The 27,088-nt window shown below is 40.8% G+C and overlaps 1 protein-coding gene across 2 annotated transcripts; it reads left to right on the forward strand.

The window, feature by feature from the left end:
• Positions 1-265: 265 nt before the first annotated feature.
• Positions 266-19,944, forward strand: si:ch211-136a13.1 (HHIP-like protein 1). 2 transcript variants are annotated; one of them, XM_053423479.1, is made up of 15 exons: positions 266-911; positions 1,155-1,606; positions 8,107-8,371; positions 9,159-9,438; positions 9,588-9,713; positions 9,846-9,989; positions 11,918-12,030; positions 12,736-12,876; positions 13,241-13,315; positions 13,655-13,781; positions 13,952-14,097; positions 14,854-14,935; positions 15,198-15,280; positions 15,394-15,738; positions 17,730-19,944. In XM_053423479.1, exons 2-15 carry the CDS (start codon positions 1,295-1,297, stop codon positions 18,491-18,493), a joined length of 3,003 nt encoding a protein of 1,000 aa, XP_053279454.1. In that variant the 5' UTR covers positions 266-911; positions 1,155-1,294; the 3' UTR covers positions 18,494-19,944. The 2 variants fall into 2 exon arrangements, with proteins under 2 accessions (XP_053279454.1, XP_053279455.1); XM_053423480.1 differs by having other exon boundaries at positions 266-539; positions 663-1,606.
• The last annotated feature ends 7,144 nt before the right edge of the window (positions 19,945-27,088 follow it).

Below are 27,088 nucleotides of genomic sequence, written 5' to 3' on the forward strand. Positions count from 1 at the left end.
TAATTAAACGTTGGCTGGTTCTGCTCTTTAAAATAAGAGTTGGGATTGTGCCTGGAGAATCCATTGGTCTCTTCCTCCAGCACACGTCCTGATTCATCTGACCACACGTATACACAGACACACACACACACACACACACAGCAGTGAGAGTGGGCCTGTCTACAAACGGCAGAGGCTAAGAGGAGGTCTGGGAATGCTGAAATTGTGTGTGGGGGGGGGGGGCCCAGTGGGAGGAGAGGTGGAAAGTTGCAACTTCAGGGCAATATAGACCGCATGCTATGGGAAGGAATGCATGTGTCTTTGTAGGAGAGTTGAAGAGCGAAGGAAAGGAAGAGCGAGGAGGTGGAGGAAAGAAGCGAGGAGGGAGGGATCTGAGCTGAGGCTGCAGCGTGGCTCTGTGTCTGAATGAAAGAACCTCTCTCTCTCTCTCTCTCTCTTTCTCTCTCTCTGCTGCTGTCTGTCTGTATGCATGGCTTATATCCGCTGCAGCAAGTGAGCACATGTCCAGAGCAAACATAGCGGGACTTTCCAAGCCGGAGGTAAATATTTTGCAGAAGCTGCAGCGGAAGGTGTAACTTTTCAATTTTCAGATGCTTTTTGAATTTCATCGTATAAGAAGCTGGATTACTTCTTATCAATGTTACAGCTGCTTTTTTTTCCAGATGCTTTTTTGGAAAACTCTTTAAAGATTTGAAAACCTGATTTTCCTTTGAGAAAATTATCCCGTGATCCACGACACCTTGGGACTCGGGTTCTTTCAACAGACTGCACATCTCCTCACCCTCAGAAGGATTCACTGGACCAGGATCAGTTTCACCTTATTTACACAGAGGCAGCTTGATGTGTGGGAGGATCTTTTAAGCAGTGCAATCCCGAGTTGCTTTGTTGGTCTGTGGCTAAGTTGCAGGCAGGTGTGATGTTGGGTCAGAGTGTTTGATGCACACACATTCACACACACACACACACACACACACACACACACACACACACACACACACACACACACACACACACACACACACACACACACACACACACACACACATGCACATGGCTGCCATTAACGACAGAGACCAGGACATCAGATGAGGACACTAGACACTCCAAAATAGAACAGGGATTTTAACTTTGAGTTTCAAACCTGTGCTTGACAGATGCCGGTGGAGATGTAAAATGCTTTTCTTCCTTCTTCTAACACATCATACTGAAGAATCACACACAAGCTTCCTTGGTTAACAACATTACTGGATCGAGAGCCACATTAGCCTGAACTGGAAGACAGCATCTCTACGCTATGACCCTGTGGACCTGTAATCCGGTGCCCCAGTGCCTCCTGTTGCACGTCCGCTTTCCCAACCTACTTCTGCCTGCGCTGCTGTTGCTCCTCCAGCCCTGGTGGGGGAGCTGTCACCCCCAGTGTTTGGACTACAAGCCTCCGTTCGAGCCCCGGCTGCCATTGGTCCTCTGCAAGGAGTACTCCAAGTTCGGATGCTGTGATGTGGAGAGGGATGGGGAGATATCAGTGAAGTTTTACAGCATTATGGAAAACTTTGACCATTCGGGCTTCGTCACCTGTGGCAAGTACATACGCAGCATCCTCTGCCAGGTAAGATAAGTGTTCAATCATATCAATCAAGCAATCCCATATTCACAAGAATCAATGGGCCTCAGGCGTGTCTACCCCCCCGCCCAAAAGGCAAATTACATCAAAGGGCTAATATTCATTATTAATTGCATTTGCATTATGTGTTATTAGGTGATTATGTGATTTTCTAAGCATAATGGCCATCTGTAAAGCATACCTGTCAATTGTTGAATTAAAATATATTATTTCCCTGTAGAATCAACATCAAGCTAGGGTTAGGGTCAGGTTTATCATGTGGTGCAGTGACTCTGTGGTCTTTTGAAATTGACACCTAGTGAATTTCACACAAGGTGTAAATTTGTCTGTGGAGGTTAGGGTTAGCATGCAAAATGTAAATAAGAAACCTAAATAAACATTGAAAATTATGTGATAATATATTTACATATAAATATATATAGCAATACAATTTAGTGATGTCCCAAAAAATTACATGATAAACTTAATTTGAAGATATTACTAGTATGAATATGATGATACAAACAAGTAATTAAAAACAATGTCTATAATAAGTAAGGTGACACAGGTTTGTGTCTCGCTCTCATGGAAACTGTGGTGTGTTTTTGTCGTGAGAGAGAACCGAAGTACAGCCACGTACAAAACAGGTGGTTAACTGTGAAGTTTAATGGAGAAGTTGACATCTGTTAGACAGTTACTCATGCTCGCAATGCTAAGCCACCGGCTCAACTAACGCTTCATGAGTTTTTGATGGGTTGGCTTGTAAACGTGGCTCTGTCGACTGAATTAACCTACAAAAAAGTGCAGTGCAATTAAGTAAACCTTTTCAAATTTGTTGGACCATTACCCCCTAAATTTAGAGTAAATTGGAAAGTAAAATGTTCACTTAATTGCTCGATTGCAAAAACAAAACGTCAAAGCGAACCATGTTATTGTCTTGAAACTGTTAAATAAAGGAGACTCACTGGCTTTTGTTTTCTCATATGTGCAGTGCATCCAATGAAATCTGAGCTTTGTCCCTTCAGGGGTCCTAGAAAACATGTGTTTAGTATCTTCGCTCCCACGAGTCCACAGACCCTGATGCTGAAGAAAGATTGTACCTAAATCTAAAAGCACATTTACAGTTGGTAAGGTTTAACTTTCGAGAACAATAACAGAAATCTTTGTACTACCCTTATTTGTGGATGAAAACTTGAACATATATCTATAAAAAAGAACAAAAAAATGTGCAAGGAATCAACACAAATTGTATTTTGAACTACAGCATGAGCCAAGGCCCAACAGTCCCCTTAAATTCAATCAAGCTAACTCAACTCAATAATTGTTTACCGACATGAACTCCGGAGCATGTCCTCCCCATTGGGTCCAGACTTTCTCCGTAGTTTGCCTTTCACACATGAACAATACAGGACGAACTTCTCGTACTCGCACGTCATCAACACACCCATTCGCTTGCAGTGAATCCTACAGAGGATCTGTTTTCTCAAACAACTCATTCTGACATTCTCCGGAGCTTTTACTGGAGGGGGGGGGGGGGGGGGGGGTGGTGCTCTTACTCGGACATTTGTGTTCTCACATACAGCCGCTAGATAATGTCTTTAAATACGCCAGAGGTCTTCAACATAACCAATTTTTTCCCCACAAATTTAAATGTCTTTAAATACACATTAACATGCATCCGACATATTGAGAGGCTGATATGACCCTCTGCCTGACAACCTCCATCCATCCAAGGTTAGATAAGTTATGTGCTACCCATCAGGGTCCGACATCTCACTAATGTGGGAGTATGTGTGCCATCCACGGATGGCTTGAGGATTTACTGTCTCTTCTACATGTATGTTTAAAATGAAAACATGAATCTGTTAATTACTTTAATAGCTCAGTGTTGTATGCAAGATGTAAGTTTATAAATGGCAGTGGCATGGCCACCCTGTACCTTGCACATGTTTAAATTAAAAACATGAAAATATGAACCCGTGTTATATTTGAATAGCTTAGTATTGAATGCACAATAACAGGGTAGCTATGTTTATATATGGCACTAAGCCAAGTTTAATATAAGACACAATTTTATACAATATGTATAGTAGGGGAACCCTGCTCCATCTCTCCACCAGTTTGGGGGTCCTTGGCCTGAAAAACGTTGAAGACCCCTGAAAAACGCCATAGTTCAGTGCATGTCTGAAACTAGCTTTAGACATCAGTTCCCTAAATGAGCCCAATTTTCTTCATCTAGATCAATAAATTATTCTCTGGGAAAATGGTGAAATTGTTAAAAAATATCTTGCAATGGTTAAGAAAGTGAAAATAAATTCTTGGATTGAATGTGTTCTTTCCTGACACGTATCACATCTTTCCTACAGAATTTGCTGACAAACTAACTGACAAACAAACAAGCACAGGAAAAAAAGAATCTCCTCGATGAAAGTAAAAGCTAATAGTTTCTTAGAAGACAGAGCGGTTGTTTACAATGATTCATGTTTCATTAGTCTGACAAAATAAAGTTAGATCTTGTTCTAAATTTAAGTTGCACTTTAAGTGAGATTGCAATCTTAGTAAATGTTGGGAATAATGACTCTTTCTATTTCAGTATCACTGAGCATTAGTTTCTTCTCTGAGTTTGCTAAACTAAGCCGGTCCCACTCTGCGATTGCATAATAACGTGCTGACTTTGCAGCTCAGACGCTCACTACTTGCAAAACAAACGGACGGAGGGCCGTGCCACGAAAAAACACTTTCATGTCTGCTATCAGCACCGGAACAGTGGAAGGGGGAAAAAAAAACACTGTGCAAGTCTCACAGGGAATTCAGAACTACACAGGGTACGTAAAGACAGTGACAAATCCTCGGACTTCTAAAATATAGGTTTGTCTCATTGTGGTAATTATATCCTGCTGTGGGTCTTTCCAGGCAGCGCAGGCTGTGTCTTGAGTGTAATGACAGCGCTGCAGAGCACATTCGACTTTCAGTGGTTAGTCTTAGTTTGACTGAGACGCAGCCTGAGTCAAGGGCAATGTAAATATGTGAGCTAAGAAAGAGAGCGAGAGAGAGAGAGTGAGAGAGAGAGAGAGAGAGAGAGGGGGTGTATTTGTTTAAATCACGCAGCTGTTTTAGTCAACAAACTCCTTTATATAAACAGAGGAAACGGTGGAACATACAATTTATTCATGTCTCAAATGAGCACAAGTATCTGAAAGGGTAACATTTTTGTTACGTTTTGAGTCGTCAAATAAGGTTGACTAAAAACATCAGGCCGTTGTTTTCTCTGAGTCATTTCTGTTTTCACTTTTTTTTGGCATCTTTTTTAATCTTTGTTGGAAAAAGACCCGCTCTGTGGTTGTGGTCACTCGCAGGTCAATGGTCTGAGGTAAAAGAGGCCCTGGAGGTGGTCAGGTTACCCCACTACCAGGGTACTTATCTTGGGTCAATCCAGCACACTGAGGCCCTCTGTTCCAGCAGCACTGCAGGGGCTTCCTTATATCAGTGAGGAAAGGGAGAGACCAATCTGTCCGTGTGTGTGTGTGTGTGTGTGTGTGTGTGTGTGTGTGTGTGCATCCCTGTGCGTGTCAGGGAGACAGGGGGGAGATTGTCATGATCCCCAAGTTTAACTGACCAAACAAACAGCCATTTCCTCCTCTGGCCGGGGGTCCAGGATATATCAAGTTCCTTCGAGAGAGAGAGTGAGAGGAGGAGGTAAAAGAAGAAGAAATCAAAAGAGAGAAACATAACAGTAATGAAAGGAAAAAGGAATCTGGCCGAAATTCAATAGAAAGAAAGACCGAAAGAAAGATTAATACATTTCAGACAAACAGGAAATTTACCTGGAGTTGTAGATATTTCCACCATGAAAATTGACCTTGTCAGGACCACTAGTCCAAAGTCTGGTCTGAATGAGGCTCAACATTATTTCTGAGTTAAGGTGAGGAATAATGTTTTGGTCAGACTGTCCAAAATCAATGGAAGTCAAAACCATTGTTGGGAGCACATCTTGGCCGGTTGACATTTTATTTTTTCGGGTTAGCATTAGGATTAAGTTTAGGTTTAGGTTAGGGGCAAGGGTTCGGTCAATTAGTGTCCCCACAACTATAGAAAGAATATGGGATTATTACTAATGTTGTGGGAACCTTAATCTTTTTGCCATAGTCATGTTATGGGGACCATGGTGAAAAAAAGCAGGAACTCATAAGATAAAACATCGCATATTCAGCTGAAGACGTGTTTTACGGTTGGGGTAAGGGTAAGGTTAAGTGTGTGTGTGTGTGTGTGTAATAACTGCAGCTTTTGTACATCCAATATTAAAATACATCCCAAATAAAAACTACCTGACTCCGCTTCAAAAACATTCAGGGAGCACTAAGGTGAAAACTGAAGGAATTGTTTCCCTTTCTGAATTTTCAATAGGCACTTTTAAGAAGTCAATTGTTGCAGCACTCCTGCATGTGTCAGAAGGTTCCAACTCTCAGTATGCATCATCAATTCCCAAACACACAAACACACGTGTCTCTCTATAGTTGAGGACACTCATTGACTGAATGCATTCCCTAACCCCTTACCCTAAGCCTAACCATCACAACTAAATGTCTAACCCTAGCCTAAACCTTATTATAACCCTAACCCTAAAACCAAGTCTTAACCCTCAAAGAGTCAATTTAATTTGTGAGGACCAGCAAAAATGTCCTCACTATGATGGTATTGATATGGTATTGAAAAATTGCCCCTCATAACTATAGATAGACATACACACACACACACACACGCACGCACACACACACACACACACACACACACACACACACAGAGTCAAACAAGCTGCTGTCTTGGTTTCTTTTCCATTTCTGGCCACAATCACATTTACTCGAGTTTAGCCTCGGTGCACAGTATCTCTGACTGCAGCTATATTTACAGTATTTTGGTCAGGCCCATAGTTGTACTGGAAAGTTGTGGCAAAGTTCTCTTTGTACCCTCCTCCTTCTCCATCTCTTTCTCTTGGGGTCCAGTCAGCGTTCAAGTTCGCACATTGTCCAGTCATCTGTTTGCCACGCGTCTTTGCTCTGTCTCTCCCTCTCTGCTATAATAAACCCCAATGTGGACCAGTAAGTGTGAAGAGTGAGGAAGATAAATGCCAGTAATAAACACTGAAACAAAGGGCTTTTATTTCCCTCTCAGCCTTGAATCTTAGTCAGCTCTGAACTGGACAACATAAACACCAAATTATAGCAGTTTGAAGTGGCAGCATTGTTCGGGAGCAGCTGTTTGCAGTTATATGCTTTTATCCTATACCCTATGATAGTGGAACCCAAAAATAAGAGTGTCTTAGAAGAATGGCTGGTGTTCCTGCTTGAGTGGCTCCAACAGGAGACAATATGAAGATAGTGCGATCCTTGCACAAGATGATTTACGGTACAAAAGTACCCTCTTTACTTTAATATGCCTCCAAAAGCTCATTAGGTGGAACATCTACATGAAGAGAAAAGTAAAGAATATAAATCACATCGTCTGCGCCACAAGCTGCTTTTATCAACAGTCCCAGCAGCTCACTCTGAACTCCGATTTAGTTTTTTCCTTTAGTGCCAAAGCTGTTTCCTAGGAAGTTTCTGATCTCTGCCCAGAAATGTGCTTTCATTTCGTTTTACAAAGATTCTCTGTTTCTCTTATAGTTTTTCTGCCTCTTTTTTGGCCATCAGAAGTAATGCTTTATTTTTATATGCAGCCGTGTGATGAAAAACAAATTACTCAAAGCATATATTAAAAACTTCATCTCACAAGGTTTAAAAGAAAAAGGGAGATTCTCCTGCGGCTTTTAGCATATTTCATCAGCCACTGTCATTTTAGAGACTAACTTCATTTCAGACATACAAAGTGGGTCATGTGCAACAGTTGCCCCATCATTGTGCAATTTGCGGACACACTAAACTATCCGTACATTGATCTTAATCACAGTTCGTGCATAATTTGACCATCCAGACAGGTGGTTTTTTATATTTTTTGTTTTTATGAGCAAAGAAATGATATCATGCTGTTAGTTCTCCGGCTTCCCGGTGAAGATTGGTTGAGTCAGATCTGACGCTGAGTGAAAGAACATCAGACGACCACAGGACGGTTTGGTTGCTGTGCCTCCGTGGGCCTGCTGCTGCACTATTCTGGGTGTGGACTAGTGTGGTTGTGACTTAATAACTGACTGGACCTTCCTGGGATCCATTTATACCAAGCAGCAGCACTCAAGACAGGCCGCGCATAAGTCACGCCTGACCACTTATAGTGAGGCGGTGAGGAGCTGCAGTAGAATGAGTACACAACTCCTGTATTTATCTGATCCATACATGTCCTTAACTACCTTATGAGATAAACATCAGCTTCAAAGAGGCTTAATAAGTATGGACACTAAAAACTCTCCATCTCAGCAAAGGTTTATATATACAGTGGCACATAGTTACTATAGTTTAATAACAAAGTTACTGTTTCCTCTTAACCTTTCCAAAATTTGTGTCTCTCTTCCTACACAGGAGTGTTCTCCATACGCCGCCCACCTGTTTGATGCCGAAGATGCCAACACGCCTATGCGGATGTTGCCTGGTTTATGTGGTGATTACTGCTCCGACTACTGGCACCAGTGTCGCTTCACACTCAGTCTCCTCTTGGAGGACCTGGGGAGCCCTTACCAGTTTGCAAACTTGACGGCAACGTTAGAAGAGGATCGCAGAAAGTTCTGCAACTATCTGGAGCTGAAGGACAAACAGTACTGTTATCCAAATGTGCAGACGAATGCAGGTATGGTGCTGGACGCGTGTTTTTATGTTGTTCACTAGCAGGCACACACACCTATTCGAAAATTCACCCTCTGGGAACAATGAATGTCTGTAAAGGTTCCATGGCAATCCATCAGTACCCAAGGGCTAGAGCAACAGACATTGCTTTCCCTTCATGCCTAATGTATATCTACAGGAGATGTGGTTGCTGTGGTCAAATTTAGACACATTAAACACAAACTTGTAGACAGGTGGAGAACAGGAGGTTGCAACAATCAACCCTATGTCACAATTCAGAGGACGTCTCCTTCAAAGGAGGGGGTCAGACAACAAATGGCAAACTGAAATGAGACAGTCAGGTCTACGGAGGATTTCCATCATCTGTTTTACCAGCTGGCCCCGTCTTTACTGCCTATGGCAACAGAGCAGCAGCTGGACAAGATGAGAAAGTTTGATTGCCTCTTTTTTTAGTTTTTTTTTACATGTGTACCATTTGCTGCTCAGTTGAGTTTAAGCCGGATTCTTATCAAGCCAAATCCAGGCCAATAGTTTTGATAATTTGTACACCAAAAATTTTAAATTGACAGTTCAATGTAGTTTTGAATCAAATATTTATTTACATTTTTACTTTATATATATTTAGATATTTGGTGTCTTATAGTTTTCAGTTGCAGCTTAGATATTTTCAGATTCAAGCACTTAGACTCAAATACAACAAATCCCTAAAACCCACGCTCTGTTGTGCGATTACAACCAAGATCTTAATGTTCAACCTCTAATTTCCCCTTTCTGTCTTCTTTTTTCTCCAGAGCTAAATGCTCAGCTTGGCTTGGTACGTGAAGATCCTAAAGGTTGCCTGGAGCTGTGTTTACAGGAAGTCGCCAACGGGCTGCGTAACCCCGTGGCCATGGTTCACGCAGATGATGGGACTCATCGCTTCTTCGTGGCGGAGCAGCTGGGTTATGTGTGGGTGTATTTGGCCAACGGCTCCCGGATCGACCGACCTTTCCTGAACCTCACACGGGCAGTCCTCACGTCACCTTGGGCTGGAGACGAGCGAGGATTCCTCTGCATCGCCCTGCACCCCAGGTTCAAACTTTCACATTAACAGTTCCAGTTATTTTCGATGTTAATGCAGAGAACTCAGCTCTGGCTTTTTGCACCTTTTACCTCAGAGGAAAAAAAATGTATGAGATCCTGACACAGAGATTAACATTTTGCGTCTCTTCTCTACTTAGGTTCACAACCGTCAAAAAAGCCTACGTGTATTATTCTGTGTCGGTGAAGAAGGAGGAGAGGATCCGTGTTAGTGAGTTCACACTGTCAACTCATGATGAAAACCAACTGGACCACTCCTCCGAGAGGTGAGAGGTTCAAACGGAAACAAAGAGAGAGAAATGTTTTGTCTGTGTGAGCTGCTCATATAGTGACCCACATGTACAGTAAATGGTAATGTGAGTAATATATTCATCCACCTCTCATCTCCTCTGCTGCAGAACCATCCTTGAGGTGGTAGAGCCAGCGTCCAATCATAATGGAGGACAGCTTCTTTTTGACCATGACGGATATCTGTGCATCTTCATCGGAGATGGTGGCCGAGCAGGAGACCCCTTTGGAAAGTTTGGCAATGCACAAAACAAGTAAATACAATTTAACTAGATTGCTTGAGTGAGGCTCACAAGATTTTGTTGCATCAAAATATGTCTTCATGCCATCTATGACGTGAGGCCAGGAAGTTTGACACCAAATTAGTTAAAATAGTATACTTCTTCAAAGCTCTAGTTTCATATTTAATTTAAGATAATTTACCCAGATAGAATAAACTCACACCTCACATTGCTCTATCTCCTTTTAAAGGTAAACATGCTCGAGCAAAATACCAAAGCCCAATTTGAAGCAGACAGTTCTGCCAAGAATGACTTAGAGTGAATTAAATCCCACTTAAATAACGTCTTATGAAAATTATGGAGGGCTTAAATCTCAGACCTATAAATGAAATAGTTGTTTGAAGACTGGTAATCTTCCACTTGGAAAAATTCCTGTAAACCAAGGATCTACTTAGCAGGACTGCAAAACTGCTCATATAATTCCTATTATTACTTCTAGGTTAAAATTATCATACACATTATTCCTTGCAACCTGCCGAGCTCTATTGTATAATTGTTTTATTGAGGTTTTAACTATTAATTCATTATTTTCACATATTTCATCATTAGATCATCATCCCATTACTAAAACACTTTATTGAGAAGACCCCCTGAGTTGTACAACATTGAATATCTTGTGAAGGGTCTATGTATTTGTATTAACTGAGCGACAGAGGGTTAGGGTTCCTTTAATAAACACACTTTTAAATGGCACACTTTAGTATGCCATTTAAACATCATTATAGCAACGCTTAAAGCTGTATGTTCATCTTCAGAGCTTCATTTGTTTATGTCTTAGATGTAAAATAGTTGACAAGTCAGTGAGAGGTGGCAGGGTGTGTTGATGCCATGCGCGATGTATGTGTAGTGTATGAAAGATTTCATTTTTTCAAAGGGACTTCAGGGCTTTTTTACATGTTAACATTACTCACCTCTCACCACACAACATTTACGTCATGATTCATTTGATTCATTGTAAAGAAAGGCTAGCTGTACCTCAAGGCAACATGTTGTTCATATGTTTACATGTAAAACACCATGTTTGAGTGCTGCACGTATACATGTGGATGCAAGTGTTCGTTCTCATTTGATCAACCCTCAGTGGCTTAAATGTTAATTACTGCCAAAGGACACAAGGCTAGAGAGTGTAAATCACTTGTATGGTACTCATTGCACCATACCGCTGTGCAAGAGTTGAACTGTGAAGTGTGCAGGTGACAAATACTTAGATACTAGAAACTAAAACATGAGACTAAAAGAGCAGCTTCATGCCAAAATAGGGTTAGAGCTAACCTTAAAATTCATAGAGAAAATTAATAGAATTTTGATTTGAAGGGAAATTTATGAATCTGTTTATTGAACATTCAGTATAATTTTGCTGCCGAAATCTTTTCTCCAGACAGATATAGTTGAGATGTTGACATGCTGTATAAGCTGTTCTGGGAATGACAGAGGATACACCCTGTCTAGTCTAATATTGACACTACACAAAATGGGCCGCCACACACTGGCATGTGTAGAGGAGAGAGAGATGAGAGTGGAATAGGGCTGTATGGAGACAGGGAGGAGAGAGGTGCAACATGAATGATGGGGGAGGAGTAATTCAGACTGGAAAAAGATTGAGAAAGGAATAATAAGAAAGAAGAAAAGGCACAAACTTGGAAAACATTGAGATAAGTGAAGGTACAGTAGACATCAGATGGATATTAGGGAATGATGAAAGAAAAAGAAGAATCAGCATCAACAAAAGGTTTTCTAATTGAGTTGCAGCGATAAATACAAAGATGAAAAAATTTTGAATTACAAATTAGAGTAAGATTCATGTCAATACCTATTTTTGCCCGCCTTGAAAATGCCCCCTCAATAAACCACTGGGTCAGCTGAATCCTTCACACACTCTTATCTACTCCTGTGTTTTACAGGTCAACACTTCTTGGGAAGGTGCTGCGTGTTGATGTGGAGGATAACGATGATGGTGCTCCGTACAGCATTCCGTCAGACAACCCGTTCCTGAGGGAGATGGAAGCACGACCTGGTAAAATCCCTTAAAATATCCCTTAAATGTGGTATAATTTAGACATGTTATTACATGATTATACTCAGGTTAATCATCATTTTAATCTGGGTTATTACTTAAAGAGGCTTTGTTCGAATAGAGCATCACTTTCCTCATATTGTCCATGTCTGCAGCTCCTATTTACAGCCTCTGTCTGAAATACATGGTTTTAGCTCCTGTCTCTTTAAGCCCCCCCTCCTGATAAAGCCCATTCGTGATTGGTTGACCCACTTCTACCACATGTAGGACATCGGCCCCCGTTCTGTTTTTTTTTAGGGGACGTGCATAGCAGGGTTTTCTAGATCCCGAATTATGGGCTTTTTACTTTGGAGACCTTTTACATAAACAAAATAACACACTAGAGGGAGGAAAACTGAAAAAGAAACGTATGTCTCCTTTAAGATGGACGCCACCATTAGAAACAACGACTCCTGGATTTAATTTTAGCTTCTCTACAGAGCTCAAATATTGAGTGACTTCACCACTCGGGCAGAGAACTACTTATCTCAGAAATTGAAAGTGAATGTCTTACTGAACACTGTCATTTTGAAGAAAAAGGTAGTGACGGCTGCATTCATTCCATTTCATTCCAGATGTGCCCTGGTTCAGTCATTATGACGGATGTATGCTATTTGCGTCAGTGTTTAAATTTCTTTGTTCCACTCTTCCTTACGTTCCTTGCAGAGATTTATGCCTATGGAGTGCGCAACATGTGGCGTTGCTCTATTGACCGCGGTGACCCCTTCACAGGGCGAGGCAGAGGCAGGATGTTTTGCGGTGACGTGGGCCAGAACAAATACGAGGAGGTGGATCTCATTGTTAAAGGTACGATGATTTCATTTGAAGCAGCTCTTTATTATGAAGGGGGATTTTGAATGTTCAGCGTGAGTCTCACTTGAGTTATTCACTCACCAACAGAACATCAAATGGCCCTTATTATCTACTCAGCCCCTCGCCACATAAAACTGTTCTCTCAAAGACCACAAAGTCACACAGAGAAGCAGACGTCGTAGTTTAATCTCAGTCTGCTCCCTGACAATTACAGTGGATGGGCATGAAATAAACATCAAATTACATGCCTCTTTTCCCACACGAACAATAACTCAGTAAGTCTAAAAGAGTATTCCCAGCATTATGAAGCATGTTTCTCCTGAGTAGTTTTACTAACTGCGTCAATGTATTTTTAAAGGAGGCAACTACGGATGGAGGGCCAAAGAGGGCTTCAGCTGCTACGATCGCAAACTCTGCCAGAACTCATCTCTGGGTGAGCTGATCTTCACGGACTTTAGAGTGTGAAACTAAATCTGATATTTACACTGAGAATGTACGAGACATAGTATCCTGTGCGAAATGTATGCAGAGGTGCACTATGACGTGTTGTTGACTTTTTCATTTTAGAAGCTGGGCTGCTGAGCAGGATCTAATAGTGCAAATAAATAATATTATAATAATATTTCTGTTCTGCGAAACCTACTGTGTCATTTTTGTCTGAACATTTGTGAACTCAGCCACCAGAACTTTGCTGTTTTTCAAACTGTATGTATCTACAGTACTATCACTATAAAACCAGGTTCTTTTTATGTGATGTTCTGTGTCTGTGTAGATGACATCTTGCCGATCTTTGCCTACCCCCACAAGTTGGGAAAATCAGTCACAGGAGGATACATCTACAGAGGCTGCCAGATGCCCAACCTCAACGGACTCTACTTCTTTGGGGATTTCATGAGCGGGTTAGTGTTCAACACTTTCAATAACATTAAGTACAATAAGTTGCACTTATACTTTAATAAACACAGGCCTCATTTCATAGCTACACTTAACTGTATCTATATGGATGTATATATATATATATATATATATTTGTGCTGATGTGGAGATGTATACATGTGTTTCTGTTTAGGCGTCTGATGTCTTTGAAGGAGAACGTCACCACCGGTGAATGGCACTACAATGAGATCTGTATGGGAACAGACCAGACCTGCAGATTCCCAAAACTCATCAACAGTTATTATAAATACATCATCTCTTTTGCGGAGGATGAGGCAGGTAATGACTGTCTGTGACTCGTGTCTAGTAAAAAAAAAAACTATGACATTTTGTGACATTTTATGATTAAATGAGGATTAAGTTTAGTAATACAATAAGTGTTTTAGATTTGTTAAAGGAAACATATTTTGCCAGTTACATTCATCAACATATATTATTGTTATAAAAAAAATGCAAGTTCTCTATGAAGACATTTTGCATGGTAATGATTTTTTCCCTACAGTGCAATCTTTTACTTCTCAAATTGATGATACTTTGAAGTTACTCATAGTGATTCATGATGTGCTTCAAGGCAACTTTGCCATTCAATATAATGAGCAAGTTCAAGTCCAAAAATGTCAGCGATGTTAACGTCTTCATTTACTAAATTGCCTGAGTTTCTGAGGAGTTAACATGTTCCAGCAGAGTCAGGTCTGACGTAGGACCTGGTTTGAATTAAAGAACAGACGGCTGACCTAATGGAGAGTGTTGCACACATGATGCTGACTGTAGATAATCTCTTATCCTCCCTCTGAAAGTGTTTTGCAGCAGATTTAAGTTGAAAAGTTCATCCAAAGGCTATAAAGACACCTTCTCTCATTTATACACCACAGGACACATTGTGTAACTTGTTGTGTGTCGTCTCTGATTCTTCTCTCCCCATCTACTCACTTATTCTCGCTCCTTCTTCCTTCATTTCACACTCCTGTCTTGTTTTGTCTTGCCAATATCCTTTTCCATCTCTCTTTTCACCCTTTCCTCTGTCCATCTTTCCAGGTGAGCTGTATTTCTTAGCCACAGGGGCCCCGCGTGCCACAGCCAGAGCAGGCGTCATCTATAAGATAGTGGACCCTTCCAGGTAGTTATAACTATCGGAACAATTCATCATACCTAAGGTGTGGGGGGCAAGCATTTAGGTACCTCTGATCTAATTTAAGAAAGATTCTTATTAATTTCTTTGTCTGGTTAGAATGTAAATTCCCCGTAAAAGTGAATAGAAACGATATACCAACCAGGATCAAATCATGTTGCACTCAAATAAAAATGACTACAATTACTTAAGAAGTACGTCATAGGTTATTTAATAAGTCTGTTAATTCCTGTCTTTGTTGACCACACAGACGAGCCACACCAGGAAAATGCAGCATCAAGCCTTCACATGTCAACATTAAGGGCAAACTGATTCACTTCCACCCCAAAGAAGGTAAGAGAAAATTTTCTAATAACAACTTCAATGTTAGCTAGAAGCAGAACATCACATATTATTCAGATTTAATACGTACAAACGTCTTCATTTATTCTTTGTGGTGTTTTCAGAATTCGTAATCAACAAGAAACCAACCACGACACCCTTTCCCACGACGACCACACGAAAACCTACAACAACGACCAAAAAGTCACCAAGAAAACCCATAATAATCATAAAACCACCAATGCCAACAAGAAAAACAATAAGAAAAGTGCAGCCACCGCCAACAACAGCGTCACCAAGAAAAATGACACCGCAGACTACGAGAAAAACAACAACAACGAGAAGGGCAACATTACCAACAACACCAAATATAAAAGCAGCAACAATAAAAACAACCTCAGCCACGACAATAAAATCAACAACCTCCCCCACAACTGTCCAGATGGCTACGGAAACAAGTCCCACCACTGGTAGGCCCACTGGTTCACCTGTGCACCAAGCCAGCTCCACCGATTACCTGACTCCTAGGTCAAGTGTTAACCCAGCCACTAGGTCGACCAACACTAAACCCAGCACTAGACCAGGTCGTACCACCAATCGAGGGCGAGCCACCAGTTTTAAACCAGATGGTTTCTTCTTCTGTGCTCTCTTTGTCTTTTATACATTATTATATTAATTGCTAAATTTTACAAATCCTGGCATACTTTCAAATGAAAGATTTTTTGCAATTTTCTTTCAACTGTTCAAATCAGAGCACTAGTACAATAATTACAATAACAGTAGAAGTAGAAAACGATGAAGTTACGCAGAATTGTCGCTGGTGCGCAGTTGCTAGAATTGTCCGTAGCCGGGTTATTATTAGTTGAATGAAAATATCACCATATTAATCTGATATTTTATTTGTTTGGCAGCTATAGTATACTGTAGATATGCAAAGGGAGAATTTTACCCCACTTTTTGATCTGTCTATCAGTTTGATTAACTGCAGGATAGATATGGCCTTTAGCATAGTGCGGCTCCGGCTATTTTATTGAAATGTCCATAATAGTTTTAATAGCTATAGGCAAGAATAGTGAAATCTATCTAAATGTTCTGATTGCAGCTTGTAGATGATGGTAAAGATGAACCACACAGCTCTGAAGTATTTGAGACATTTGTTTCCTCCATGGGGAAAACAGAAAAACAAGGCGATAAATAAATGAGGGTAAACAGCAAATACACTTAACTGGTAAATGATACAGTCATATATTTATTGTAAATTATTGTTTTGCAAAGTTCTTACTTGCAAACTCAAAATATTCTATTATCTAATATTCATCCTTTCATGAGAGACCATAAATCTTTACTGACAAAAACAGGTAATTCTACAATAATACATATGAGTTTTGTCAGTCTTTGCACTTTGCACAATCAAAAAGGGATTTTCACTTGTGAAGTGATTATCGGCTTAAAGCAGTATTCACAGTTTTTAATGTGAATGAACAACTGTCAATTTGTTCGAAAAGAAAATCAATTATAATCGTGTTCAAAATCTCAACCACTTACGTTATTAATTAATACGTTTTCCTGTGTAGATGTAGACAGGGCAATGATCCATTTGCACAAGCTAATGTCAAACTCAGGTTCAGTTGAATTATCTGAAAAGGACCTAACTTTAATTTCCTGCTTAGTTGCTTTTCCTTGGCTGGTACAAGAGTCTAAAGCATGCAGGCTTAATGGTGCTTATCTGTGTTTCGAGTATTTGCACTATACCTAAAGTTAAATCAGGTACGTTGGCTTTATTTATTTTGAATAAATGTTTCTGCATCAGCCTAAGTTTGGACATTCATCTTTGTGTGTCTGTGTTCACGTCTTTCCTTTACCCGGAGAACAGTTCTTTAAATTACTTTAATGATAAATAATGATTTCATATAATTCACTGTTTTGAAAATTATTGAAGGAAAAGTTTGACCTGTTGGGGAAAATGTTTATTCGCTTTATTGCCAAGAGTTAGATGAGAAGATGAAAGTTTCATTCTATTTGTCCTCTATGGTGACATAGGGTGTCATCCAGCAGCAAGTTAGCTAGCTAATCAGCTGAGCTTAGCATAAATAGTGGAACCAGGAAGAAACAGTGGTAAACAGTGCCCTAACTTCAACATATAATATATTGTTTGTTCAATTTGTATAAAAACCAAGGTATGAAAGTAAATATTTGGGCTTTTACAGGGATTGTGCCAAACCATTTATATATATGCTTTCAACCTTTTTTTTGCGTTAACTGTATTGAAATAACAAAGCTAGCAGGCAGATTGTATTACCTCAGACAAGTTTTTACCTATTCTGAGTCTTTATGTTGAAAACTAAGCTAACCGGCTGCTGGTCCATATTAACCGAAAGGTTTGTGTATTAATCAGAAAAATAGATGAAACACATGTTAAACTCTATATTCAAATTAAGAGGGTGATCTGTCTCTCCCTCAGGTTATCGCACAACCGTCATGACTGCAGTCTCCTCTAGGATTGCTCAAACCCCAATCATCACCACACGTCCAACAAGGAGACATGAGAGACCCCTTCAGTATACCCCTAGTACCACATCCCAACCTTTAACCTCACCAAAGCTTCCTCCTTCTCCATCCTTGAAACGATCTGAGATGGCTCTGACCTCTACGCGTTACCCTGAGCACCCCGGAGCGTGGACCACACCACGTCCAACGTACTGGAATCAGAAACCCACCTTGTCTTCCTACATGCCCCAGAGACCACCAGTCAACGGCACGCTGCCTAAAGCTCAAGAGGAGGAGCGTTGGCTCGGAGAGAAGCAGGACAGTGCTGTCGAGGGGAACCAAGTGTATAAGAGGCCCAGAGGAAGAGGTAGAGGTCAAATCTTCAAAAGAGAAAGAGGAGGGAGAAGGCTGAGGGCTGGCTCATTGCGACTGGTGAGCACTGACGGTTTATTGGATCGAGGCAGAGTGGAGATCTTTATCCGAGGAGAGTGGGGGACAGTGTGCGATGACCTTTTCACCACCAAGTCGGGCACTGTGGTGTGTCGCCAGCTCGGCTTCACGACGGCGCTGGCAGTGATGAAGAGGGCTGCGCTGGGGGAGGCTGACAGCAGCGTCAGGATCTTTCTGGACGACGTGGAGTGTGAAGGCGGGGAGAGATCGCTGCTGGAGTGCAAGAGATCCAGGGTTGGGAAACACAACTGTTCACATGGGGAAGATGTGGGTGTGATCTGCGGTTAGGAATGCGGGGGGGGGGGTAGAAAAGCATAGGAATGAAAGGAGGAGACAGGATGTATGGTACTTTTCACACACTGGAGGTGACAGGATCAGGAGGAGGCAAGCAAAGAAGAAGAAGGATTTGACCCACTTCACATTTTGAAGCATGAATGTTCCAGACCAAAAAATTCGATAAATTGTATTTTTCTATTTTTCCTGGTTTCCATATTGATGTAAAAATATTTTAGTCCTCGCCCACTAATGAATTCTCATTTTTCCTTATGCATGAACATTAAGTTCTATCTATGGATTTCTAACAAAGAACAGATGAGTGTGGGGGAGGTGCATGTCCCTACCTGAGGCCTTTTGTTGGCTTGGTCCGGTCTTATCCTTTCCCTGTCCTCACTGTAAAGAACAAGAATATGCAGTAACCCCATACGCTGCAGACTCTAGGTCCTGCAAGTGAAGCCAATGTAGAAGTGCCTGACGTGTGTGGCAATTTATCCACTGGTTGCAAAAAGAAGTCTGTTTCACTAGTTTCTTCAATATAGCATGATGTTCATTTTATAAATCAGGGTCTCATGGTCAATCAGGATGCATTGGGTTATGGATGCCATGTAGTTGATAGCTAGCACCGCCCAATGGGTCACAGGTGGGGGAGGGTGTGCAGTGTCCTCTCAGTCAGGTTCATCCCCGCTCCTCTAAACATTGTTATTTATAATTTCAAAAAACAAGATGGCGTTGTACAAAATGCTAAATTCAAGGTTTTAAAACAGTATTTTAAAAACCAATGGGTGGTTTCCCACATGTTTGACACCAATGAGTGTGTTCCCTGAAAGTGTTAACTTTGAGGTTTGGGAACATGAACCCAAATATTCTCCATATCAATGTCTGAAGAGTCAAACAATACTTGTTTCAACAAATGTCTGAATCAATATCAATGGGCCACCTTCAGGTGGGACATGCATTACAAATAAGGTTCATATTTACTATCACGACAAATAGGAAAATACACCAGTACTGTTTTAAATGGGTCAACAACTAAAGCGGCCTCCTTGGTGGATTGTAACAGACAACACTACGAAACAGTCTAATGTTTTTTACTGAACATTTTTAAGAGATTTAGCCTCTTTCAAGAGTAAAGATGTCATTTTAACTAAAACTGGGATAGGATAGTAATGTTGTTTTTGTTCACATGTTTACAAAAGAAAAGTCACCCCAACCTGTTAAAATAGTCAACTGTGTTCCGAGAAGATGTTTGTATTTTTGTATTGTATAAATTCAGCAGGTCTATTTTCTTTTAGCATTGTGATACCGTTTTGAATGTGGTTTTAAAGTGAAAAAAAAAATCTTTTAAAGAGCTTTACGAAGGAAATGCTTGACATTGTGTACCATGAATGTAATAAAATGTTTCGAGTTTTATATGAAGAGATTTAACTGCACAGACTGATATGAATAAAGTTTACTGCAAAGTGCATTCTTCTTAGTGTCTTATACTCTCTGTGAGTGTTTTCTAATGAGCTGAAGGACAGAGCGTTTTTAGCATCAACATCAATCAGGAAGTCAAATATAGTGCGACTATTATGTATTTATACGCAAACAAAATTAGAAAAACTTGACGACAAAGCAAATATTCTTTCTGTGTTACACAAGTTTTGGAAAAAAAATACGGAACAGGCATTTCAAATATTTATCGAAATTGTGCGATCTGAAACAGAATTTGTTTTGGTTGTGAGAAGGTCCATCTGCTCTGCCTTCTTCAAAATAGAGCTTCAGACTGTGGGGATGGGTTAAAGTGCAGGAATCGGAACAGACAGAAGCAATACTTACAGAAAGAACAGCCTTAAAGAGGTCAAATTATACTAAAACACATCGTTTTACCTTGACCTCAGTGAATGGGGATCTCCAGTCGGTTCTAGGGAAGGAAACACTCTGCAGTGATGACATTTAGCACCATAGTGTTAAACCTGTCAGTCAAACTTTTTTTTTTGTGTTAAAAATTATGCTTACAAATAATAAAATAATGACTTCTCCTATTCAAAGGTTATGATTTATATATTATTATATATTTAAGTCACAAAAAGCTTGAATGAATGTCTGTTTGTTTGTGTGTACCCTCTTTTTCATGAGTAGATATAGGCATATGGTTACTGTACAGTAGAGTTGGGATCAGACTGTAGCAGAAGGAACCTTTGAACTGCACCAGGAGCCAAACTCTCAAAGCAAGTATCATTTAACAGCTGAAGAGGCAGGTTATAGAAATCTCCTTTGGCACAAAACATCTTCTATGAATAATAATAATGCATGAGGAGTTTTCTGTAAACCTCACTATGTGCACTTCACTGTGAATGAACAATGTATAAGATATTTGGCTTCTAATTCAGTCATGCATCAAATTGAATAAGGAGTGGACGGCTGTTTAAGAGAACAGCGCATGAGACCTGTCATATCTGTGGTGAGACATTGAATTATTCAGTTTACATAATTTACACTATAAATAGATTTATTTTTACAGCAGCAACACCTGTCGTCTGAGACCTCATGTGCTAACTGAGCCAAACATGTCGGAGCACCATCAGTCAGATTATTGTATAAAACTATGTTACTCCTTTTATGGTTATGTTTGGAAAAGCAACGAATCAGAGCCAGGAGGAGCAATTTCCTGTCGGTGCAAATATACTTGGCAAATAAGAGAATTCTGATTCTGATTTGTAAATTTGTCTAAATTTATTGGCTACTTTGGTAAAATTGATTTCCCCCTATTATTTCAAAAACCACCAACTGCAGCTTTAAGTACCTAGAAGTGTCCCAAGTATTGCACAACCGTAAGCACTAGTGTGGGACAATTCAAGGCATTTTGCTATAATGATAAGTTCCTACAAGTGTCCCACGTATTGTAATTCCCTAACACCAAGAGTGGGACATTTCTAGGCATTTTGCCTAATGTTAAGTGCCTACAAGTGTCCCAAGTATTGCAGATCCCTAACACCAAGAGTTGGACATTTCTAGGCATTTTGCCTCAATGATAAGTGCCTAGAAGTGTCAGGCTCATTCTGATTGGTCGGGACATTTCTAGGCATTTTGCTATAATGTTAAGTTCCTACAAGTGTCCCACGTATTGTACTTCCCTAACCACTAGTGTGGGACAATTCAAGGCGTTTTGCTATACTGATAAGTTCCTACAAGTGTCCCAAGTATTGCAGATCCCTAACACAAAGAGTGGGACATTTCTAGGCATTTTGCCTCAATGATAAGTGCCCAGAGGTGTCCGGCTCATTCTGATTGGTCGGGACATTTCTAGGCATTTTTGCTATAATGATAAGTTCCTACAAGTGTCCCACGTATTGTACTTCCCTAACAGCAAGAGTGGGACATTAATAGGCATTTTTCTATTAAAAAAAAACAAAACTTACATTTTAAATACATATTTTATTAGAGTTAACTGGCGAAATGAAAATAACATTTATTATGACTTAATAAACAGTCGACAGGATTGGAAAATGTATCTTGTTGCCTTTTCTTGTAGAGAAAAAAATTCTTTGCTCATCCCGAGTTAACTGGCTTTCGGTCAGTGAGTTTGTGCTGCTTTCATTGATTGTCTCCTTTGCAGGTTTTTGTGAGTCACTCTGTGAACCATCAGCCGAATGCTTACACAATCAAAGTGAGCTCCAGGCGAGCTGGTCACAGCTGTTCAGGATGTTCTATACAGTTCTGACGAAAGCCTCTGGAGAGAAGCTGTTTGTCTGGTTCTTATTCAACGATGGAAGGTGAATGAGGATGCACTCCAGCAGCAGCTGTAGCCCGAGGGGAACGAGGTTAAGATGCATAGATGCACATACATGAACTCACACCTGAGCAGCTCTATTCAAGCAGAGATGCATTTAGAAGCCGCCTGGAGATGCAGTGACCAACATGTACACGTTTCTTTAATGAAGCCTCCACAAAAAAATCACATGTTGTTTTATTCAAAATGTGCAAATGTTTTTTTTATGACTTTTTTCATATTTAGGTCTTGCAACACGACTAATTTCAACAGTGATGTGAGGAGAATAAAATGTAAATTTAATATTAGCTACTTTTGGTCGCAGATCAGTGTTACCCATGTTTCAAAAAGAGACCACAATGAGCACACACATGCACAGAGACTAACACTCACTTAAATTGATATCGTTATATATTATATATCGATTACCATAATCACTCACCACAAACCCATGACAGACTATACACTAGCAAGAATCATTTCCAAAACACCCTGCAGTCTTAAACATCAACACAGGGGGGCGCCCTCCCCCTGCTCAGTTTAGCTCAGCTGCACAGTGACACGGTGTAGTGTCTGCTGCTGTTGACCCAGATGGAAGATTAAAAAAAATACACATGCATCTCTGCATGTTTATTTACAAAGATCTAGATGTCCACATGCATTTAGCTGTGGTGGATATGCAAATGTTTATCGATCATATTGCTGTTTTTGATGATCCTTATTCTATGTGTTTGTGTGTGTGTGTGTGTGTGTGTGTGTGTGTGTGTGTGTGTGTGTGTGTGTGTGTGTGTGTGTGTGTGTGTGTGTGTGAATCTTTCCCACTAAGTCAGAATTGATATATCATCCATCGAGACAAATAAAGAGAGACACTGATTATAATAGAGCGCAGGAGTGGTGGGAGGAAATGATAGAGTAATCTTTGCTAACGATCTAACTGTGACATTAATTATCTCTAATGTATTTATGGCTGGTTAAGATGATACAGATCCCTGAACGGGACTGAATGGATGGGGTGTCCAACTCATCTACAGTCAAACACTAATTCTACTGGAGTAAAAAGGGAAGAATGCCTCTGAAAACAAGACTCCACTACTTTCAGTAGTTGTAGTTTGAATACTTCTGCGTTTTGCGTATACTTCATTCCTCTGCATACAAATACTATGTGAAGGGATTTTTTTTCTTTTCTATAAGTAATCTGATACATGTTGTTATTCTGAGCCCACTATATCCAGAAAGATGCTAAAGTCAAACAGAATTCAACTAAGAGGAATAACACACACTACACACTAGACACTATACACTACTCTCTTGGACCAGAGTTGCCACATCTTTAAAGTATTTAGTAGGATTAACCACTGTGTCAGTTCTGCTTCTCCCTCTACCTTATGCAGTATGTACAGTGCTTTTATGCATACAGTGTGTGGGAACATTTATGCCTATGAAAATCTGAGCAACAACATCAGTAACATCAACACAACATCACACTGTAATGTCATCTGTAGTATCAAGATATTTTAAACCACCAGTTAAGCTATCAACAATTTTTCTATTTTGTTTATATTCAATATATATTTATATATATTTATATATATATATATATATGTATTAATATACAATGTAAAATAAAAAAAGGGTTAACCATTTGTATTCGATAATATTGGTCAGCAACATAACACTAAGTTGAAAAGCAGATGAAGCCCGCTTAACTGTACATATATCTCTCAGGTGTTGGTAGAGACCAAAACTGAATTAAATAAGCTGAGACAGAACTCCATATTAATGATAGTGTTACTCAACTCAACTGCTGGATAAGAAAACAGGCACACTTTTGCTAATAACTTCATTAAGTAGGAGGAGGATACGTCAATGATATGATGTTACTGGATGTTTACAGAAATTCAGATGCTTTTCTGCTACATCCTGTGTACAAGTGAAGAATCTGGAACACGACAGGTGGAGTTTAAGTGCACTCTCCAGGGTGGTGAGTCGGGAAAGACGTGGATAATACCTGATAATATTAATAGCTGAATCAGCATTTAAGCAGACTTTCAGCAGTAGAAACCAGCCAGTGTGCAACGTATCGAAAGACAAGTCGATTTTCTCTTTGGTGATTGGAGGAGCTTTTTAAATGAAATCATGTTGACTTATCAATATGTCTTGGCGGAAGTTGTTTCTGTCACTGTACTTTGTCCGTATTACAGTGCACCCAGCTCCGTCCAGGCTAGCCCTGTTGGCGGTATACGCTGCGGAAGGGGAGATGATCTTAGAACACAGGGATGGACATTCCCTTAATGTCATTGTTTGTGAAAACATTAATTTTATCAATGAAAATACACAGCGACTCTGTGATTTTAAAACTCCATTTTGGTCTCCACCTTTTCATCATTGATACTGTTTGGAGATGTTTGCTCAGGACGTTAGGTTCCTCTTGTTAAGGTCTAATCTGCGTCACGAGGAAAATGTGGGATGTTTGGAAATGATTAAGGATTGAAAATTAAGACTCATCCAGACCTAAATGTTTATCCAGTGACCTAGATGAGTCAGAGACCTACAAGAGAATCAGATGTAAGAGTTGCAGAGATATAATTCCTACAAAACAATAACCAGCCTAACTCATGTTGATCTGCCAATCAGTTCACCCAAAAGATCTCCTCCCACAGACGTTCACACTCAAGAACACAAACCCCTCCCATCTGGTTGGCAGCACAGATGGTGGCACTGGGTGATGCTGGAGGCCAAAAGGACAGCGCTCACCAGTTACACACACACACACACACACACACACACACACACACACACACACACACACACACACACACACACACACACACACACACACACCACACACCACACACATACTCTCTCTCCTACTATTCTTCGATTTTTCTATCTCTCTCTTTGACCATACAAACAAACTCAATGAGGCTAAGGTTGCATTTATTTGTTCAGTGAGTTTGTCGCTGTTTGTCAAACAGAATTGTCAAACAGAATTTGCCTTTGAAATGAGAGTATTGTTTTTCCAGCATGCGTATGCGCTCATGCGTGCGATCATGTGTGCATGCTGCAGCGTCATGAACATGCACATGCACATATCTTCTCTGTTGAGCCTGTAATCGATTTACAGCTGTGGTATCACACCACAGGAGATCCGCTTTGGATCGATGCCGTCAGGATACTTTTTGTGTGTGTGTGTCTGTGTGTGTGTGTGTGTGTGTGTGTGTGTGTGTGTGTGTGACTGCACTGTGGATTCTGCTCAGGTATGCATGCATAACTAACCTTGTTGTATGTTCACTTTTCAGCAGGTTGTTATTTTTGTTCTTGTCAGACAGATGGGGAGGGAGTGAGTGTGTGTGTGTGTGTGTGTGTGTGTGTGTGTGTGTGTTTGTGTGTGTGAGAGGAGGTCTATATGTGCCTGCCTATGAGAAAATATGAATGTTCTATGTGTGTTTTATTCATGTAGTAGGGTTATGAATGGTGTTCACATGTCGTGAGAGCTTTCCTCTCCCAGAGCCTGTCCACTGCTCTGGAAGCTTCTCTCGGCAAGGGAGGGAAGGGAGAGAACACAAGTGAAGGACAGCGAAAGACGTGGTGATGGAATATGGGGAATATGTGGAGAGGTTCCAAGACAGAGGGTGAGATGGGGAGGATAGAGGAGTGGAGAGGGAAAACAGGAGGAGGAGAGGAGGACAGGGGGAGAGAGGCAGAGAAAGACAAATGTAGAGAGAATGAGTGGAGAGGGGGGAGAGGGAAATTAGGAAGGGAGAGAAAATGAGGAGGAGGAGGAGGAGGCATTTTAGTAAAGCACAGACTGAGGCTGCAGGAGCAGACAGAGGGATGGAATGGAGAGAGTCGATGAGGGCGGTCAAAATTAAGAAAGAGGAGAGAGCATCAGGATTCCCATGCAGGTAAATAAAAGAAAAACATTGGTCAGCTCCTGATGAGAAGATTATTTGAACAGTTTTGACAAACAGTGACTGAGAGAGCCCTTTTCTTCCATGACAGCCCCATGAAAAGATTTCCTGATGTCACAGAAGAGCAGTCATCTGTCAAACCATTCATCCATCCATTCATAAAACCATACACGCCTGTCATTCTTTCTCTCCATCAACCATCCATACATCCACGTGCCCCTGTCCGCTCAACCTTCACCCATCCATCCCTTTCTTTCCCAAACAAGCTCCACATTGGCTACACTCCATATCCATCTTACAATCATCTCTCCATTCCACCCACACACAAGCTCTTCTTCCTCACAACCACCCCCCCTCTTCTTAACTCTCTCTCCTCCTCGCCTCCTCTCTTCCCCCCACATCTCCTCAACTGTCATCCTGAAGGCATCTCTCTTTTTTCTTAAACATCCTTTGTTGTCCTTTCCTCTCAGAGTTGCTCCTTTCTTGTATATTTGTGTTTTAAGGGAGTGTTTACCTGTTTTATCCCATCTCTTTCAGACTGTCACTCAGTTGAAGAATCAGCAGCAGCAGGGATTAAAGGGGGGGGGAGGGGAGCAGCGAACCTGCATGACTGACCAGAGCAAGTAAAAGGATAATAGTCCAGTGAGAGGAGGGGAAAAGCAGTCACCTGTAACCAAAACTAAGAGGCTATTAGCAGCAAGAACAGAGAGAGACACAGGCTGTGCACTGAAAAGCAGATCTCCTGCCTCAGTTTTGGGAAAGTGTGACTCTCTCTTTCCTTCATCGTTCTTTGCTTGACTGTCTATCCAGAGGCCATCCCTCCATCTGTCCCAGCCAGGATGCAGCAGCATCATTTTGATGTTTGGGACAAAAAGAGATGCTGAGCACATCCAGGCGTGTCGTTAGAGAGAGGAGACGAGAAACACACACACACACACACACACA

This window comes from Pleuronectes platessa, chromosome 5, assembly GCF_947347685.1.
Source record: "Pleuronectes platessa chromosome 5, fPlePla1.1, whole genome shotgun sequence".
Lineage (NCBI taxonomy): Eukaryota > Metazoa > Chordata > Actinopteri > Pleuronectiformes > Pleuronectidae > Pleuronectes > Pleuronectes platessa.

What these genes read in the sequence shown, in the direction of transcription:
- si:ch211-136a13.1 (XM_053423479.1), top strand. Translation starts at nt 1,295, where the DNA reads ATGACCCTGTGGACCTGTAATCCGGTGCCCCAGTGCCTCCTGTTGCAC. An exon ending in TTTGGGGATTTCATGAGCGG is followed by an intron (nt 13,782 to 13,951) that starts GTTAGTGTTCAA and finishes GTTTCTGTTTAG; the next exon opens with GCGTCTGATGTCTTTGAAGG. An exon ending in AAGATAGTGGACCCTTCCAG is followed by an intron (nt 14,936 to 15,197) that starts GTAGTTATAACT and finishes TTGACCACACAG; the next exon opens with ACGAGCCACACCAGGAAAAT.